The sequence below is a fragment of the Sipha flava genome, unplaced genomic scaffold (genome assembly GCF_003268045.1).
Source record: "Sipha flava isolate LNK unplaced genomic scaffold, YSA_version1 205_pilon_pilon, whole genome shotgun sequence".
NCBI classification, from domain to species: domain Eukaryota; kingdom Metazoa; phylum Arthropoda; class Insecta; order Hemiptera; family Aphididae; genus Sipha; species Sipha flava.
Window position 1 is genome coordinate 208,868 of NW_020272809.1, and position 17,644 is coordinate 226,511.

A 17,644-nucleotide genomic window follows, 5' to 3' on the forward strand; every position below is an offset into this window, starting at 1 on the left:
TGCAATGGCTTACACAGATATAGCATAATATATGCAATTTATTGATACAATTAATAACGATTTTCTTTTATTTTGTAAATATCTGGCTCTAAGTGGGCTAACTCTTCATATTTATAAAAATAGAGTTGTATTACTTCGAACAATTTTTAAAACAGATGCTGATATAACAAACACTACTAGATGTAATGTTACTTTAATAATAACAAGTTACTTAAAAAATGCACAATCAGCCATCAAAACCATTACCTATTCAAATAAATGTCCTATATCTAAAATACTTCATGATCTTCTTATATCATTGAAATTAACTAACAAGTTTAAAAATCTAGAAAAAGATATAAAAACATATATGACAGAAAAAATAATGAAGTGTTCGGATTGCAATGGAATAAAAAAAAACAGCTTTAAGATCACTGGGAGAACATTTATTTATTGAAATGGATTCAAAAATGATAATGGAAAAAATTCGTTTTGAAGGTAGAATAAAAATATGGTTTTTGCACACAATTTTGCGCTTCTGGCGTGTAGGCACAGTTCGCCGTATCCTTGCTGCACCACTTTGAATATAATAGCGTACACTACCCCTGTTCAATGATGAAGATATTTGTCGCCGAACTAACGTGTAGCCAGTGGTGTAATTTCCGTTTTTCTCAGTATAGAACAGTCGTTCCTATTGAATCGCCCGACACGACGACTCGTTTTACCGAAGTTTAGATAAACGTGGGTGGAGGGGGACGTCAAACCAGTCCAAAAATATAGTGATTTGTGCATAAGTACCCGTATATTCTACGTCTCATTTTTATTATTCACCACACGTTAATGGCTTTATAAAAGACGTATTTATGATGATGTGCCGACTTTAGAATAGCTTAACTCTAGACCAGTGGTCATCAATTAATATTTTTGAAGGACCACATAAGGAATCTGTAAATTTTTCGGGGTTCATTAAAATTCTAAGTACATATTTTCAACATATAATAGGACAATAGGTATTATTTTAAATAAATAATATTTAACAAAAACAATAATTTACAACAATAACACTTAGAATGTTGTAATATGTGTTTTTATTTTTTGTCTGCGGGCTGGATAAAATTTGTTGTCGGGACGTATGCACCCCGTGGGCCGTCATTTGGTGACCCATGCTCTAGACCAGGGGTCGGCAATAGGCGGCCCGCGGGCCATGTCCGGCCCGCGGAAGGGAAATAACTGGACCGCCAAAAATTATCTTAATTTTCCCATATATCCTATGTATCACTCCCCCTCCGTTCATAACAAAAATTAAACCAATATTGAAATCGATTTCATTAGGCGGTGAGACAATAATAACGGTTTATAATTATCTGTATTCTGTGTTGTTGTTGAACGTGCCACAGTCACGGCTGCGGGCCGAGTCGCTTGCATTCGCGCGCGCGCGCATGTGTGTGTGTGTGTGTAAAATACAATATTCAGAGGCGATCTATTTTTATGATTTATTAGGAAATTACGATAGCGTTCATCGTATACCGCTGTTTATAATAATAGTCACGATAACAGAACACCATACATTGAACCTACTTCTTGAAACACAAATATTATTTAGTTCAATTTACGCGTTGCGTTTGTCGTTCGTCGTTCGTCAAGAAATTATTATAAATATTCGTATTCGTAGTCCGTCGCGTCTGTAGTGTTAAAACTTATTAATTTATAAATATTATTCGTGTATAATCGAGTATGTTTTCCAAAAAACGTAAAGTTGACAATGAAAACAGAAAGTTTCTGGCTGAGTGGACCGAACAATATTGTTTTACACTTCCAGTAAGAGCTGGAGCCGTTCCAGTTTGTCTTATATGTAACAGTACAGTTGCTGTCGTTAAATGTGCTAATTTAAAGCGTCATTATGATACAATGCATAAAGATTTTGAAAAAAAATTTCCTCTTAACAGTGCAGCGCGTAAAAATAAACTCCAAGCGTATCTCTTGTCTTATAAAAATAGTACGACTATGTTAGTACAAAGTATGACTAGGCAAGAAAAGTCAGTAGAAGCAGCATTGCGTGTTTGCTGGACGTTAAATAAACACCAAAAACCATTTACAGACTCAGAAATTGTAAAAGAGTGTATGTTGGAAGTAGCCACTGCACTTTTTGAAGAAAAAAAGGACATAATTAATGCTATTCAAAGTATTCCTCTATCAGCAAGAAGCAATACAAGAAGAACAGAACTATTGGCCGATGACAACAAAAATAATTTAATTCACATTTTACAGATGGCTCCTTGCTACGCTATTGCAATTGATGAGTCATGTGATATTGTTGATTCTGAGCAAATTTCAATTTTTGTGCGCTTTTTAGACGTTGAAAGTAGAGTATTTAGAGACGAGTTGCTAGCATTATTGCCATTGAAATGCAAGACTCGTGGAGAAGATTTGTTTAAAACTTTTGACGACTTCATGACTAAATCAAATATTAGTTATGATAAAATTGTGTCTATTTCAACTGATGGCGCACCGGCAATGATTGGTAAAGAAAAGGGATTTGTTAAGAGAATCAAGGATAAGAATGCTGAAATACTTTCATATCAATGTATAATTCATCAAACATCCCTGTGTGGCAAACTTAGTACAACACTGAAGGAAGTAATGGACATAATGATCAAGTTGATTAATTTTTTGAGGTCCCGATCTGCTCTTCAGCACAGGCAGTTTAAAGATTTTTTATTTGAATGTGATTCAGTGTATTCGGATTTACTTCAATATAACAATGTCCGTTGGTTAAGTAAAGGCAAAGTGATCGAACGTTTTTGGAGTATAAAAGAAGAAGTTATCACGTTCTTGGTAAACTTGGATTCAGTAGAATCAAAGCAGTATCATAAATTCTTAACAAATGAGAGCAATATGCTATCTGTGGCGTTTTTAAAAGACATTCTTGGATATTTAAATGTACTTAATACTGAGTTACAAGGGCAAAAAAAGTTAATTTGTGATCTGATATCAAGTGTATCTGCTTTCCGACGAAAACTTGAAATCTTTGAAGAAGATATAAAAAATCAAGATTTTATTCATTTTCCAACAATCCTAGAATATAAAAAGACTCCCGACATAGACTGCAGTATGTTTTTAAGTTTTTTGTCAGACCTTGGTGAAGAATTTCGTAAGAGATTCAAAGACTTTGCAGAAATTGGAAAACTGTCTCAATTTTTAAAAAATCCGTTTGAAGTTTCTCCGACTGGAGAATGGATTGACGTTGCTACAAAATTATTTAAACTTCCAAAATCTTCACTTCAAATTGAAATTATTGATTTGCAAGAAGATATCTCATTGCAAATGTATAAAACTTCGTCCACTGAAGATTTTTGGATAAAGCATGTCTTGGATAAATACATGAACTGTAAAACCCTTGCCATAAAATTAGCTACTATGTTTGGCTCTACTTATGTATGTGAAACTTCGTTTTCAAAAATGACGTTTTTAAAAAACCGATACCGTTCAAGATTAACAGATCACCACCTTGAAAACACTTTACGCATCAGTTGTTCTCCAAGAGTACCAGATTTTAAAAAACTAGCTCAAGAAAAGAAATGTCATTTTTCTCATTAATACAATTTTGTTATTATTAGTATGAATGTATAATTACTTTATAAATAATTAAATACTTTGTCTTAAAATGTGTTTTTAATACAAAAATAAATACATTAATGATAAAATTAAGTTTAAGATTTTTTTGGCCCTCGAAATTTTTTTTTTTTAAATATTTGGACCGCCATATAAATTAATTGCCGACCCCTGCTCTAGACCGTGGAAAATGTATGAGTTGAACGATATAAGAAAAAAAGTACGCGAAAAAAAAAAGTATCTCAGAAAAAAGTATTATATTATAAAAGTAAATATAAAAATATTATATAAATATTGATAGTAAAAAATTAATCAAAAGTTCGTTTTCTTATATTATTAATTATATTTAATAAACACTATCGCAAAATAATTTCGTTTTTATTTAAACGAACACGCAATGCTTTTAAACGACATTGCATTTATTCATATATATATATATTTTTTTTTTTACTTACATGTTCACCAGTTTCACTTAAAGCTAATCGTGCTTTATAGTGGTGCTTTTAATTAATTTATTAGCCAAAAACAGTTCATTAATTTTGATATGCCTAGGTATCATGGGAAAATATTGACATTACGAATATGATGTATCGAAACATATGAACGAACAATAGGTATACCACATACCACATACCATACACCACGTATTAACTATAAATAATTTTGATTTAATTTCATGTATACTATTGAGAAAAAGAATTATTTGAAATTAATTTTAATTTATATAATATTTATTAATAAATCCTGTTTTGATTTTTTTTTCTTACGTAATAAACACGCAATCAGATACATTTTTGTTCCGGTTCTTTTTTTCCGGGTATTTTTTTATTCGGATAATTATTTTCCAAATACCAAGTTGTCCCCTCTTAAAAAAAAAAAAAAAAATGAACAAAAAAAAAAATGCCGCTGGTAGACACTGTACCTCTGCCCACAGAACCTTCTAGATCTTCTACGGGACCGCTACAACCTTTCAGGACCCGTAAGTGCACGCAGTCGTGACCCCCGGGGTCCCTCGGACCGTTCTGCGTTCGGTTCCGACTCGATCCCGTTTTCCAACTGACCACCATTCGCTCTTTTTCCTACCCCCGGTGGATTGTGTACCGTATATGTAAACTAACTTTCGGCGCACTTGTGCGACCGATGTCCGAGATCGCGGAGCGCGTTGCGCAGTGACAGACCAAATGCGTTTCATGATAATTTTTCTTTATTTTTGCACAAATATAATTGTATGTCGAGGAAATATGTTTACATGTCGAAACAATAAAATCTTACGTGCTAGCAAAATCCTTAGTAAACTCGTACTCTGTTTACTATTTATTTATTTATATATATATATATGTATGTATAAAGTATAATATGGTTTATATGTATATACATACGATTAACTAATAAATGAAGTTCGGGTACACATAATGCGTAGATAATTGAAAAAAATATGTACACGTTATTATCGAAATAGTTGTTGAACCACAATGTTTAAGTAATACGCTATGTACAATAATAATACGACGGTATACAATTTAACTGTAAATCACAAAACATATAATTACCGTTAGTGTCTAGTAAACTAAATAAAAATGAAATAAAAAAATAATACAAAATCATAATATCCATAATATCGTAGTCATCGTAATATTATTATCAGTTACATATAATCTACACACCCTATTGCCGCGGTTAGGTAATGCGATCGCAGTGAAACCTAATTGTAAAGGTCGCCCGAATTACGTTATTTATACAGCTAGACGTGACGTCAATGGATTAAGTAACGGTGATGACGCACGGATCGATTTCAAAAGAAAACACAAGTCAACAACAATTAAATGCTCCTCACGATTAAAAGTAAGTATTTACAACAAATAAAAGTAATGATAAAAGGATAAAGTGTTGTGTATTCAAATATTAAACTAAGTCTTAAAATATTGTAAATAGGTAAACGCTAGATTTAAGCAATATTCCAATTGTAAACGAAGAAAGTTATATATTTTTTTTTTTTTTACGCTTTTATTCTTATAGATTTAAATTATTGATTTAATAACGTTAAAAAATGCACGCAAATCTGTACCTACAAGATGATACTATACTTATTATAATAATGATAATAATAATAATAATAATAATAATAATAATAATAATAATAATGATAATAATAATTATATGTCTGTACGACAGAAGACAACGAAATTAATAAATTAAGATTGATGGATAACGACGGTCGCGTTAGAAAATGCATTATTTATGGGGCGTCACATCGTCGTCGTCCAATGTCATAGCGATCGAGAGGGAAACTTTCATCGATATATAATCTATACAATGTTACATATGTTAAAATATTTTGCACACGGGTAAGGTTATTTACCTTTCAGTTTTTACAATACAAACATAGAACACGATAACTTTTTTTTCATTTTTACACAAGTCGTTAAATATTACACTTTAATTTTCGGACTAGTAAACTTAGGAACATTCATCAAATGTATTAATGTATAATGTGTAATAAATGTTTATTATAATAAAAATGTATAGAAAAAAAAAAACAGAGACACTCGTAGTGTTAAGTACACGATAAAACTTCGTATCAAATTTCATAAATTATTCTATTTTTTATTTAATCAGTATTGTTCTTTAACACTCACCGCAGCAGATATTTTACTTCGAAATTGTGCACATAATCTACGTATGGTCTAAAACGCGTATGTACGTATTCAATTTAACTATGGGGTTTTTTTTTTTTATATATACATGAGTATCATACTTATCGTTTTATACATATATGTACATATATATGAGGTCGAAAAAAAAACTATTTTTATAAGCCGTACAGCGTTCGCACTCGCGTTCAAAAGCGTTAAGTAACAATTTTATAATCCGATGCCAGGTGGAGATGAAAAAAAAAAAAATTTAAAAAAAAAACACATCAACTGGCAATGTGGTAGACGAAATGAAAAATAGTACAATTACTTAAAATCTAGCAAAAACTGTACCACGATTTGGCATGGTTCGATATACCCAGGGATATGCATGATACTTTTACCGTACAATAATGATTTTTTATTCGAAACATAAATATTAATAGTAAAACACACGACGCTAATAATAATTATAGTATTAAATATTACATAAATAAATATAAATCAATGTCAAACTATGGAATTCGCTAACCTACGGCATTATATTGCCTATTCATAATAATAATAGTAATAAACAATGATACCAACACAAAACAGATATTTCGAATATTTGGTCGCAATGTTAAAACATTAATGTATATAGGTTGGTTAATCGCATTCGTTTTGCTATTCAACGTTGTTCGGTTATTGTTATCACCTACTACTTTACGATTTCGATTTCGACCGTTATATGGTTTATTTGGACAGCACCGCGACGGTACTGATCGTTTTTTACGACGGGCAAATCGTCGTTTCGGCGATCGACTGCAGTTTTCATTCGACAGATACGAACGACACAAATCACGGGACTCGCGCGATACAACAATAATATATTTAACAATAAAAAATTTGGGTTTTTTTCAAATCTCATTTCAAGTCGTACGAAAAAAAAAAAAAAAAAGGAAAAAATACCCAAAGGTAGGAATATAAAAAACGTCAATCGACCGTGGGATTTATGAAACCTGGAAGGAAAAACAATAATAATCGAATAAAACGGTACGTTATTAACTATTTGAATACGGATTGGAGCACCAGGGCGCGAGATAAAAACCGTAGACGATCAACTATTCGAATACTAGCTTTGTAAATAATAATAATAAAAATAACATAAAACGAATACAAACCGTAGTAGAACGGACGTGTTAACAAAAATAGCACTAGCTTAATAATAATAATAATAATAGTAATGATTAGGTATAATAATAATAATGATAATAATAATAATAATAATCATCATGCAGTAGTAGTAGTAGTAGTAGTAGTAGTAGTAGTAGTAGTAGTAGTGAATGAGAGTGGTCGGACGATTTGAGTTTTATCATCGGTTAAAACGCAAATACTCGAGTAAATGTTATGTGGCCAGACCTTCGGTGCGGTTCTGGGAGATGTGGTTGGCGTGGGCGATGGGCGACGACCGAGGGGACTGCGGCGCGCAGTTGTTGAGCTGATGGTCGTCGGGCGACGACTTGATGTTGACCGCGGACTGCCGGTCGTAGTGCAGGTCCCACAGCGGCGGCGTTCGTATGTGATGCGACGGCGGCGACGGCATCTGCTTGTTGTCGGCCGCCGTGCCGCCGGGCTCCGGTTTCATCATGTCGCCGCCGGGGAACGAGCCGCCACCGCCGCCGAAGTTGCCGAACCCGCTCAGGATGCGGTTGTTCACGTTGCTGTTCACGTTCTGGATCACCGATATCTCGTTGATCTGGAAAGAAACCGAAAACGGCCGCGTGACGATCAACAAGTTCTGCGAAACCGCAGGCGGGAAACGGTGTTCGTGCCGATAACGATAACGGAACGTGACGGATAAAAGCAGGGCCGTAGCAAAGAGGGGGGGCGGTGGATAAACGTGCCCACGTCCCGGGTGCAATTCGTGGGAGGGCGCGAAAATGAAAAATTTCGATTTTTGTACAGCAGGAGTTCGATGGACGTCAAATAAAAGTAACCAACACTTACACGATTATAAGGAAAAACCATTATTTATATTGCGTTTATAAAAAATATTGAGTTTTTTTTTTTTTTTTTTTTACTAAGTAAAATACTTAAGGAAGCATTTAGAAATTTCGTCCCGGGCGCAATGTTTGGCGGCTACGGCCCTGGATAAAAGCACCGCCCGCAAAAACTGCTACTACGAAACTTTGACGGGGCGCGCGAGAAAAAAATGATTTTGAGTGTCGCACGGATAAACGTAATGATATTGTGTGCGTGACGGGGGAAAATTCAAAAACAAAGAGGCGCTAAACTTGGACATTCGATCGGAAATCGCGTAAAATACTCGGTACAAAAGTTTCGCCGTCGAGGTTTGAAGAAGGTTCGAGATTTTTGTGGAAAACGAAGTCAATACTCGACGATGGTAAAAGTCGATATTTACAAAATAAGTTTTCGCGGTCCGAATGAATTTCATAGAAAATATGAGCTGAGAATTTTCTAAGCGTCTAATAGCTATTCCCTAATTAATTATTGTTAACGATGAGGTACACACCTTTTGTTGGTGAATCCCGTTTAAAAACGGACTGGGCAAAAACGGATGGTAATAGATTTCAGGTCTCCGTTGAAGGAAGTCCGAGTCTTTTACGGTGTTGGCGATCTGCAACGGCGGTAGCTCCAGCGACATCCTTCGCCCTCTTCTGGACGTGCCGTTTGTCCACATGTGCGTTCCCATGTGCACCTGTACAAACGTTCGCAACAAAAAGTGTTAAAACGCGCCCGTGCACTACGCCAACTGTTGCGGTAATTGTTCAATTTCACTTGCCTTAAGGTTGCCTTTTGTCGTGAACGCCTTTAGACACACCGTGCAGCGAAAAGGCTTGTCGCCCGTGTGGGTCCTCATGTGGATCTGTAGCGCGGAGGACGACGAAAAATTCTTGTTGCACACGTGACACAAGTGTTTCGGTGAACCTACGAGAAAAATTGACGGAATAAGATAACGAAAAACAGTTAGTACAGTGTATGTTTTCAAACGAAACTGCGAATTCAGTATGACTGCGCGTGATTTTTTTCTATTATTATTATTATCGCCCACGGACGCGCAACATAATCTGCACTCGCGTTAAAAGGATGTGGTGAAAAAAATTAAAAGTAAACGGTCATTCTTATTTCCGATGGGCGTCACATGAGATGATTCGAAGAATTTGAGTACCAACGGACGGTCGAGGAACTCTATATATTGTTTACGATACATATTGTGATATTTTGCGAATCGCGATGGAAAAAAATAACGCTTTATTTAAGACGGAGAAAACAAATCGATCATTCTCATGATTTTATTTACTCTTATGTAGAATTCACGCTTTTTTTTCTGACGCCAGTTTATTGAAATAATGTTATTCTACAGCGAATTCTGTCCTGCAACTTTGGCGACTGCAATTACGCACCGTTGCGGACGGTTTCCGCTCGTTTATATGGTTCAAGTCACAATGTATCGATAAACTCAATTTGAAACTTTAACAGTATCAAGTGAATCTATTCGCAACAATACTAGTTAAACATAAGAAATGCCGCGGTAAAATTGTTAGGCGAAGAGAAAAAAAAATCTTGATTTTTCGACAACTGGACTCCGGTCGAAAATTAATCGGTAAAGTGATTTTTTTTCGCAACCTAATAACAACTTTACAGCACCGGCCCGGGGCCCGTGCTCGACACGTTTAAGCGACCACGAGAACTAAGCGTTTCCCACTTTACGTCGACACCAATATGTCTAAAACGTCGACAACTCACTCGGCTGCCTCTTGGGCAAGGGCAGGCCCACGTCCGGATCGGGCAGCGAACGTTTGGGCGACGAAGACGAAGACGACGACGACGGTCCCTCGCCGGCCGCTGCGGACGATTTCCTGGAACCGCCGCTGACCGCATATAGTTGTCCAACGGTCGGCACTGTCAGTGTGACCGGTTGCTGTTGCGGCGGTGGCGGTGGTGGTGGAGGAGGCGGCGGCGGAGGCGGTGGGACCGCCAGTTTGGCCGAATGATGCGCGGACAGGTTGGTGGCGGCTGGCGGTGGCTGCGGTGGTGACGGCGAGGACAGGTCGGTGGCCGACTGGGCCGCTGTGCCGGTGGTGCTGGTAGACGCGTTCACCGAGACGGTGGTGACGGCAGCGGTGGACGCGGTGGCCGCGTTGGTACCGCCACCGGTTTGCTGCTGAACCGACGACGACGACGACGACGACGACGGCGGCAGTGGCAGGGACCGCGACGCTCCGCCGGCACCGGTTCCCGTGGGTGACGTGGCCGCGGCCGCGGCGTTACCGGCGGCCGCGGTCAGAAGCATCATCTGCTGCTGGTAATGGTGTAGATGGTGTTGCGCGGCGGCGTCCCGGCTCTCGGAACTCGCGTTGCTGGCCGTGTCATCGTGTCCGCAGCTCGTCGAGTTGTTCCCGTCGAACATGTGGCTCTGCGACGAGCTGCCACCGCCCGCGCCCGACGACATGTCTCGCGTCTTATGCGTAAGCATGTGCTGTTTCATATTACCCTGCAACACGTGCAGAATACAAACTGAAAGTCTTTGATCGGAAACCCAGTTGGTGGTGGTGATAGGGGGATAAGGGGTAAGGTAGATTATCACGCGGCGGGGACGGGGACGGTTGCCAGGGACGTTTCCAGAGGCGTTCGCGTCAACCGCTTCGCGCGATATTGTTTTCGAGCGCGACCGCAGGACGCTCTAGGGGAGACAATACCGTATTGAACTCTGAACGTGATCCGTCGTGTACGCGTTTAACCTCACGATCCTAATCGCATATAGGACTGATGTCACCTTGCGACACTTAAGCTTGTACGATTTTCAACTACTCTTATTTTTTACAACGTTTTCGATTGCGTTAAACAGAAACTAATAGTTTTTATGGAGAAATACGTATATTGATTGTTATTATACTAATTACGTCGATTATTTTATTTCCTTTTCTTATCGGACCCAGATGGACAATGTGCGGTTCATGATTCCCGCTGTAGGTTCTCTACGATTCTCTTAAATCATAGAAATCGAAACAGATGTGTTGAAAATATTTAAATCATCATGTTATTTTTGAGAAATATACTCTTGCTAATGGTTAATACAAGGCACTGGGAGTCAATTTTAATAAATACATTTTTTAAAATAATTACCGTTTCGCCAGTCGATGGACCGGCTACGCAACTAAACATACGCTACGTCCATTCAGAGTCGACGTTCGTGTAAATTATGCAGTATCCTTAGCCGTGTTTCGGATATAATATTATTATAATACGTTTATTTTAGCATGTGGACAAAGCTTAAGCACGTGCGCCGACTAGTGGGATCTACTGGAATCGTATGCACTTCGATGCAATTTTTGCAGTTCATAAAGTAAAGAGTGCACAACGAAATTGAAAAGTGTACGATAGTAAATTACTCGTAAAAGTTATAAAAACAGTTGCTTACATAATCGAATATCGTGAAATAACGCGGTTTGCATGAAATTCAGAAAAAAAATATACGAATATTTCTATGATAAATTTGAAGAAAACTTCTTGAAAATCTTTATCTGTTGATTAAGTTTCACCAGAGATGGAATTTTCACGCGCGGGGAAAATGTTAAAATTACGCTTTAGATAATAAATTAAGCATCAAATACCTTTCCTACAATTTCTTCAACTAACAATTAATCTTTTATTTTAATTTATCGATTAATTAAACAACTAGCATGCAATCGTAATTATTGAGTTTGAAACACAGTACCAGAGTTAATAATATCAAACTAGTAGTCGATAATAGATTGTACTGCAAAAATTACATATTTTTTAAATTTTACGCCCGGAGACGAATCTCCCGTCTCGTTCCCTTAGTTCTGTCTTTACGTCTCACGAGTAGCAAATGTTTATTTAAAACCGAATGCGGTACATGAAAAAACTAAACATTTTATGCCGTAAGAAACTAAGTTCACCGTACGCCCGTACCGTTCAGCGTGCAGGCAATACGGTTTGCGCGAGTGTAATTTGTGCACCGTTCGAGGCACCGTTTTTTTAGAAATGGTTTCGTCCTACAAGATCGTCGTGCGGTTTCGGCGTCATCTTACCCTCGTATATTATAATGGCTAGTTTTGGTCGTCGCGCCTTCTTTGTATTCCATCCCTGCTATCTATTTACCGACGCCGAAAAAATGCGTACAGACGAATACGTAGGACTGACCTTATAGTATCATTGTATTATTCATTCAACCCGAGTAAAAAACGAGTGTTCGACAAAACTTCGTCCGATTTAAAGAGAGAGAGAGAGAGAGAGAGAGAAAAAATGAAAATGAAAAATTAAAAAAAAAACAATCTCCCAAATGACCTGTGAACAGAAATGTTATAGACGAATCGATAAAACCCATCCGCGAAATAAGTGTATATGGGCGTGTAATAAGTACGTCGCGGTCACGGGTTACGGGGTGAATCGGTACGAGACGGACGTGAAAAAATAATATTACCGATCGTTGTCGTCGTAGGATATGAATATGAAACGTGCAGTCACATACACATACATTCCTATTTATATACATATTATAGATATGTGTATACACGAAACGAGAAATAAAAACAGAAATACGGTCAAAGGTAAACAGCGTGAATCCGGCCAAAAAAATCCAATCACGCATACACATCCGTAACATATTTTATTGTTTTCGATTTAAAAAAATTCCATTTCCGTGTATGATGACGATGATGGCAGTGACGGGTAACGTATAAGTTATAACTAAAAACCCCGTCATTTTGCTGCAATATCATGTGGAAATAATTTCCAGCGCTATAACACGTCGTATACACAACAATAACGAATACACGTCGAAATGGAAGTGGTACAACTCTTCGCAGAGTACGTTACTAAATGCGCATCCCAGCGAAACATATTAAAAAAAATAGATAGGTATTCGAGTGAGGCAAAAAAGAGAAAATTAGTATGGTGAAAAAAAGCAACATTATTTTACATGAGAAATAAAGGGAAAAAAAATACAAATTGCCGCAGATACGTCGTATCACGGAGAATATATAAGTGACTGTAGAAATTAATCCATGTCACTGCCGTTGAATTTTACTATACGTTTCTACGAATAAAGAAGTAAAAAAAAAAAAAAAGAAAAACGCAATGAATCGTAAAATAAATACTAATATGATCTGAAAAATGACGGATGTATTCAACGGTTTACAGTCGGAACGTTTCGGTGCTGAATATGTATACGGTGGTTTTGAATTCTCGCTATCATACACGCGCACCGTTGCGAATAATTTGTCATTGTACTCGTACTTTTGGATTTGAAATAAACGTAAATAATAAATTCTGATGATGATAAAATTAAATTAATTTACCTTGATTCAATATTCTAAAATACCACTTTTGTGCGATTGGTATGATTATTAAATGATTATATGATTTATTATTAATATGATTATTATTATTATGTATTATTATGTATTACACGTACTGAATCCAAATACAAATTTAGTCATGAATAAATTACTGAAATTTAAGAAAAATTTCTATTTTTAGTTTAAGAAGTTATCATACTAATTCCAAATTTTTTTTTTTGTATTTAACGAAAATTAATTTGTTCAATTTAATAACAATAATAATATACTCGTACTATAAATTTATTGATATTTGATATTTGGACTATGATACTTGTCTCAATAATAGTGAAACAAAAAAAATATAAATAAAAAACACACAAATGAACAAATAAAACAGACATTAATATGTCAACTAGAAATCGTAAAGTTTTCACGAAAATTTCATATTTTGGAACATAATTATTTATTTCAACTGTTTTTAACATTTATTTCAATACAGCTTCATAATTAATCATAATGTGTGATATGTTTATCTTTTTAAATAATTAATTATCAAAAACAGTATATCCATCCAAACATAGTTCATAAAATGAGCACATATTATAAATAAATAAAAGCTGAAGAACATTTTATTTTGTTTTTTTTTGTAAACGAAACAGGATAATTATTTATGGTCATATGCAATACTTGTAATGTTTCATTCTTTCGCAATATTTCACGTCACATTTACTAAAATATCAAAATTAATTACCTAATTTTATAACACTAAAATTGTTTTTTTTTTCTTTCTCAGTTTTCAACATAACAATATTATGTAAAACAAAACAAATGGGCACGTTAATTTAATAATTAGTAACAATTGTGTAATCAGTTTGGAAACAAATATAATCGCATTTGGGTATTATGTAATGTAAATGTAAGTAAAAATGATAGTGTTTTAAAACAATGAAAAATAAAGATTGTGTATATTTTCATTTGTCTTAATGAAATCGAATAAATTACGTCTAACACTTATTTACATCGGTTAGATAGTACAATTGTAGCGGTGGTAATTTGAATTTAAATTGTTATGAGCATTTTTATTTTTTTCAAATACAACCAACGAGTTCGGTATACTTATTTCTAAGGATGTAATAATGTTTTGAACCGTATAGTTACAATATGTTTATTTGTAGTGCACTCTCGACTAGAACAATTCGACAACATAAATAAAAAAATAGAAATGCGTGGAAAAAAAAAACCGCGAAGAAAACCGCAGAGAGAAATTTAAATAATGTTGAAATGTCTATAAAGAGTCTACTATATAGGTACTGCTGTGCGACAACACATCTGGCGACTATACAATGCTGTGCAACGAACGGTTTCGTATAATCGTAGTACGAAATTAATTTTAAGTGACAAATATTAATGGGCAGGAAGTGTAATCCGAGTTTATATTATTCGAGAATTTTTTAACGACAGCAACACTAATAATAATGATGAATAATATTAATAACAACAATGATGAATACGATCATTTTTTATCGGTTAAAACGATATTATATACGACTCGCTGTGACGATCGCGTACGTAAAATATTTCAGTATACTTTTTTTCCTATCTTCATAGTCCGATTACGTTAATGAACAGTATGGGTTCGATGGTCACATGTCGTGAGACGCGAAGGGTTCGTTGTGTGTAAGATGGCCGGTAAAGGGTAGTATGGATTATCGACCTATACGCTATACGGTAGTCGAGGGTAAATAAAATCGCTCATAAGCGAGTTCAGTGTTGATCGTACCTTTGTCGAGAAGCCCCGGTCGCACACGGTGCATTTGAACGGCCGTTCTTTGGTGTGACTTCTGTAGTGGATCTCTAGCGCGGAGTGGCACGCGAACGTTTTGAAACAGATGTTGCACGTGGTGTTTCCTCGGGCCGCTGAAAAAAAACGCAAACGCATCAGAAATGATTAATTTGCAAACGTGTTTTCAACTATAGTGTCTATAGTGTCACAAATAAACCCAAAAACAGAAAGTGGGTACAAGCGCACGCGTGTGTGTGTGTGGGAGGGGGAGGAAAAATAATATGGTAAAACACTCGAGGCCTTTAAGTGTATAGCGACACGGCACACGCGGGACGTCCGGTCGGCGCCCAGGGGAAAGGGCCGGGTTCGACGACGAAAAAAAAAACTACAACATAAATATTAATAATAATATCAAAATTAACACGTGTACCAATGCGTTTTGCGAAATTTTATTTCCGTTCGCTCGACGTAGTGTTTTCGCACCCGGGCGACGAAAGGAGAAAAAAATGAACATTCATAAAAAGAAACGAGTTTTTTTTTTATTATTATTATTATTTATTAAGACGTATTATAATTTATAATTAATTTTATATACTTACGCACTGGCACAGAATTCATTAGCTCGGTTCGAGTTGATGACATTATTAAAATATTATTTCCCACCGCTTAATAACTGTTCGACTGACCTCGAACGCAGCAAAAAACGTTTGTCATATTATTTATAGACGCTCGCGAATATCTATGATTCAACGTATGAAATCTGCTGTATCTGCCTTCCATCGTTTCGTTTTTAAAAGTATTTACCTACATCCCAACTGATGATGAACAGTTATTGTGTTTTTCGTAATAATTTAATTATGTTTTTATATTATTATGTTATCGGTGACTTGTCAACAGAAAAACAACAATAACGATTTTAAATTAAAACGAACTTTTGAAAAAACACGTAAATGGAACGTTATACACATGAAAATAATTGATCGACGATTATAATTACAGTTTTGTTTTAAAACGATGTTATGATAAAATATTTTCGACTAGAGTTCTGTATTAATAATTAAGACCGAGTCAGAGCTGTTACGTATACCTATTATATTAAATTATTTACCATCGGAAGAAATTCAAATGCACGATTTTGTTTTTAATTTATACAACATTTTACCATTAAATATATAATGATTTATGTTTCCAAAATGTAAAAAACACGTTAATTTACATCAGTCGCAGTCGGAAACGATCGTGAAATATTTGCGTGAAAAAAAATTCTCCCGCAAGATAACAAGAAGAATAATTATAATTTATGTTTTTAATCAAAGAGGGGAAAAATGTACACACACACACACACACACATATATGTATATATAAATACTTATTGTACATCGTTGGACGTGTAAAGGGATAATGAAAATAATAGTAACATTATATTATGGTGTTTTAAAAAAAGACATGTGACGCACATGTGGTTGCCGCTTATACGATAATAGCGCGATAAATAATGGCAACGGCATTTATAATTACTTCGATTCTCCACAAAAACGATAAAATAAAAATGTCCACATATACGAAAAAAAACAAAGACTTTCACGTCGTGCGCCGGGAATAATTTTCATTATCTTGATAAATGCCATAATAGTTGTCACGGGCAATGGATATAAATCGAGTAGAAAAAAATGTATTTTTCGTATATCACATAAACATATACCTATATACGTTTACAGGATATTGATGTATCCGAATTCACGATTCGTATTTGTTGCAAAACAAAAATCGAAACGCGATTGCCGAGAATTATAAAAGTAATAATACGTTTGTACACGTACATCATAGTTGGAAGTCTTAAACCCGTCTCCGTGAATACAATATAGTTTATTCGTTAGATCGGAGTGGTTGGCTTTCTATTTATACGTGCAAGTCGAACCGCGGTACATGAACGGGCGGCGTACTGTTTACGCTAAACCGCAGCGAGACATGTGTTCACGGGATTCTATTAACCACGCGATTAATATAATATTACGACGGTATTAGGCGAGTGTTGTCGGCAGTAGCCAGCCGTCGGATTATTTACGTTCGTGGTTCGTCCACGGCGTACACGTCGATATTTCAAAACGTTTAAACATTATTATTGCCATCGTCGGTGTGGTTACCGTTTCGTACGCCCCGAGCACAGTCGGCGAAAAATAAATGCTCGAGATTCTATTGATTTAGTCAACAAAGTGACGGTGCACGTCTAAATATAAAACCTAACGACGCGATGAACATTTCAACGTTTTAAATGTCAATGCATTTTACCAGACAATAATGCGATGATAATATAACGCGAGGAATTCAGG

At 35.8% G+C, this 17,644-nt stretch overlaps 2 protein-coding genes across 3 annotated transcripts in view; one reads left to right on the plus strand and one right to left on the minus strand.

Moving 5' to 3' along the window:
• The first annotated feature begins 1,713 nt into the window (after positions 1-1,713).
• On the plus strand, positions 1,714-3,576 carry LOC112682522 (general transcription factor II-I repeat domain-containing protein 2A-like). Its single transcript, XM_025553149.1, has one exon. The coding sequence runs from the start codon at positions 1,714-1,716 to the stop codon at positions 3,574-3,576; it is 1,863 nt and encodes a 620-aa protein (XP_025408934.1).
• Positions 3,577-6,076: 2,500 nt separating this feature from the next.
• LOC112682525 (sal-like protein 3) overlaps positions 6,077-17,644 on the minus strand; it is a 78,477-nt gene continuing 66,909 nt past the window's right edge. The window contains exons 4-8 of one of the 2 annotated variants that reach the window (XM_025553153.1): positions 15,312-15,448; positions 9,972-10,704; positions 9,007-9,152; positions 8,737-8,922; positions 6,077-7,959 (exon numbers count right to left, since the gene is read on the minus strand). In XM_025553153.1, the coding sequence (XP_025408938.1) occupies positions 7,609-7,959; positions 8,737-8,922; positions 9,007-9,152; positions 9,972-10,704; positions 15,312-15,448 (1,553 nt within the window). In that variant the 3' untranslated portion in view covers positions 6,077-7,608. Of the gene's footprint in view, positions 7,960-8,736; positions 8,923-9,006; positions 9,153-9,971; positions 10,720-15,311; positions 15,449-17,644 lie in introns of both variants that reach the window. The other variant, XM_025553152.1, reaches the window with a different exon arrangement.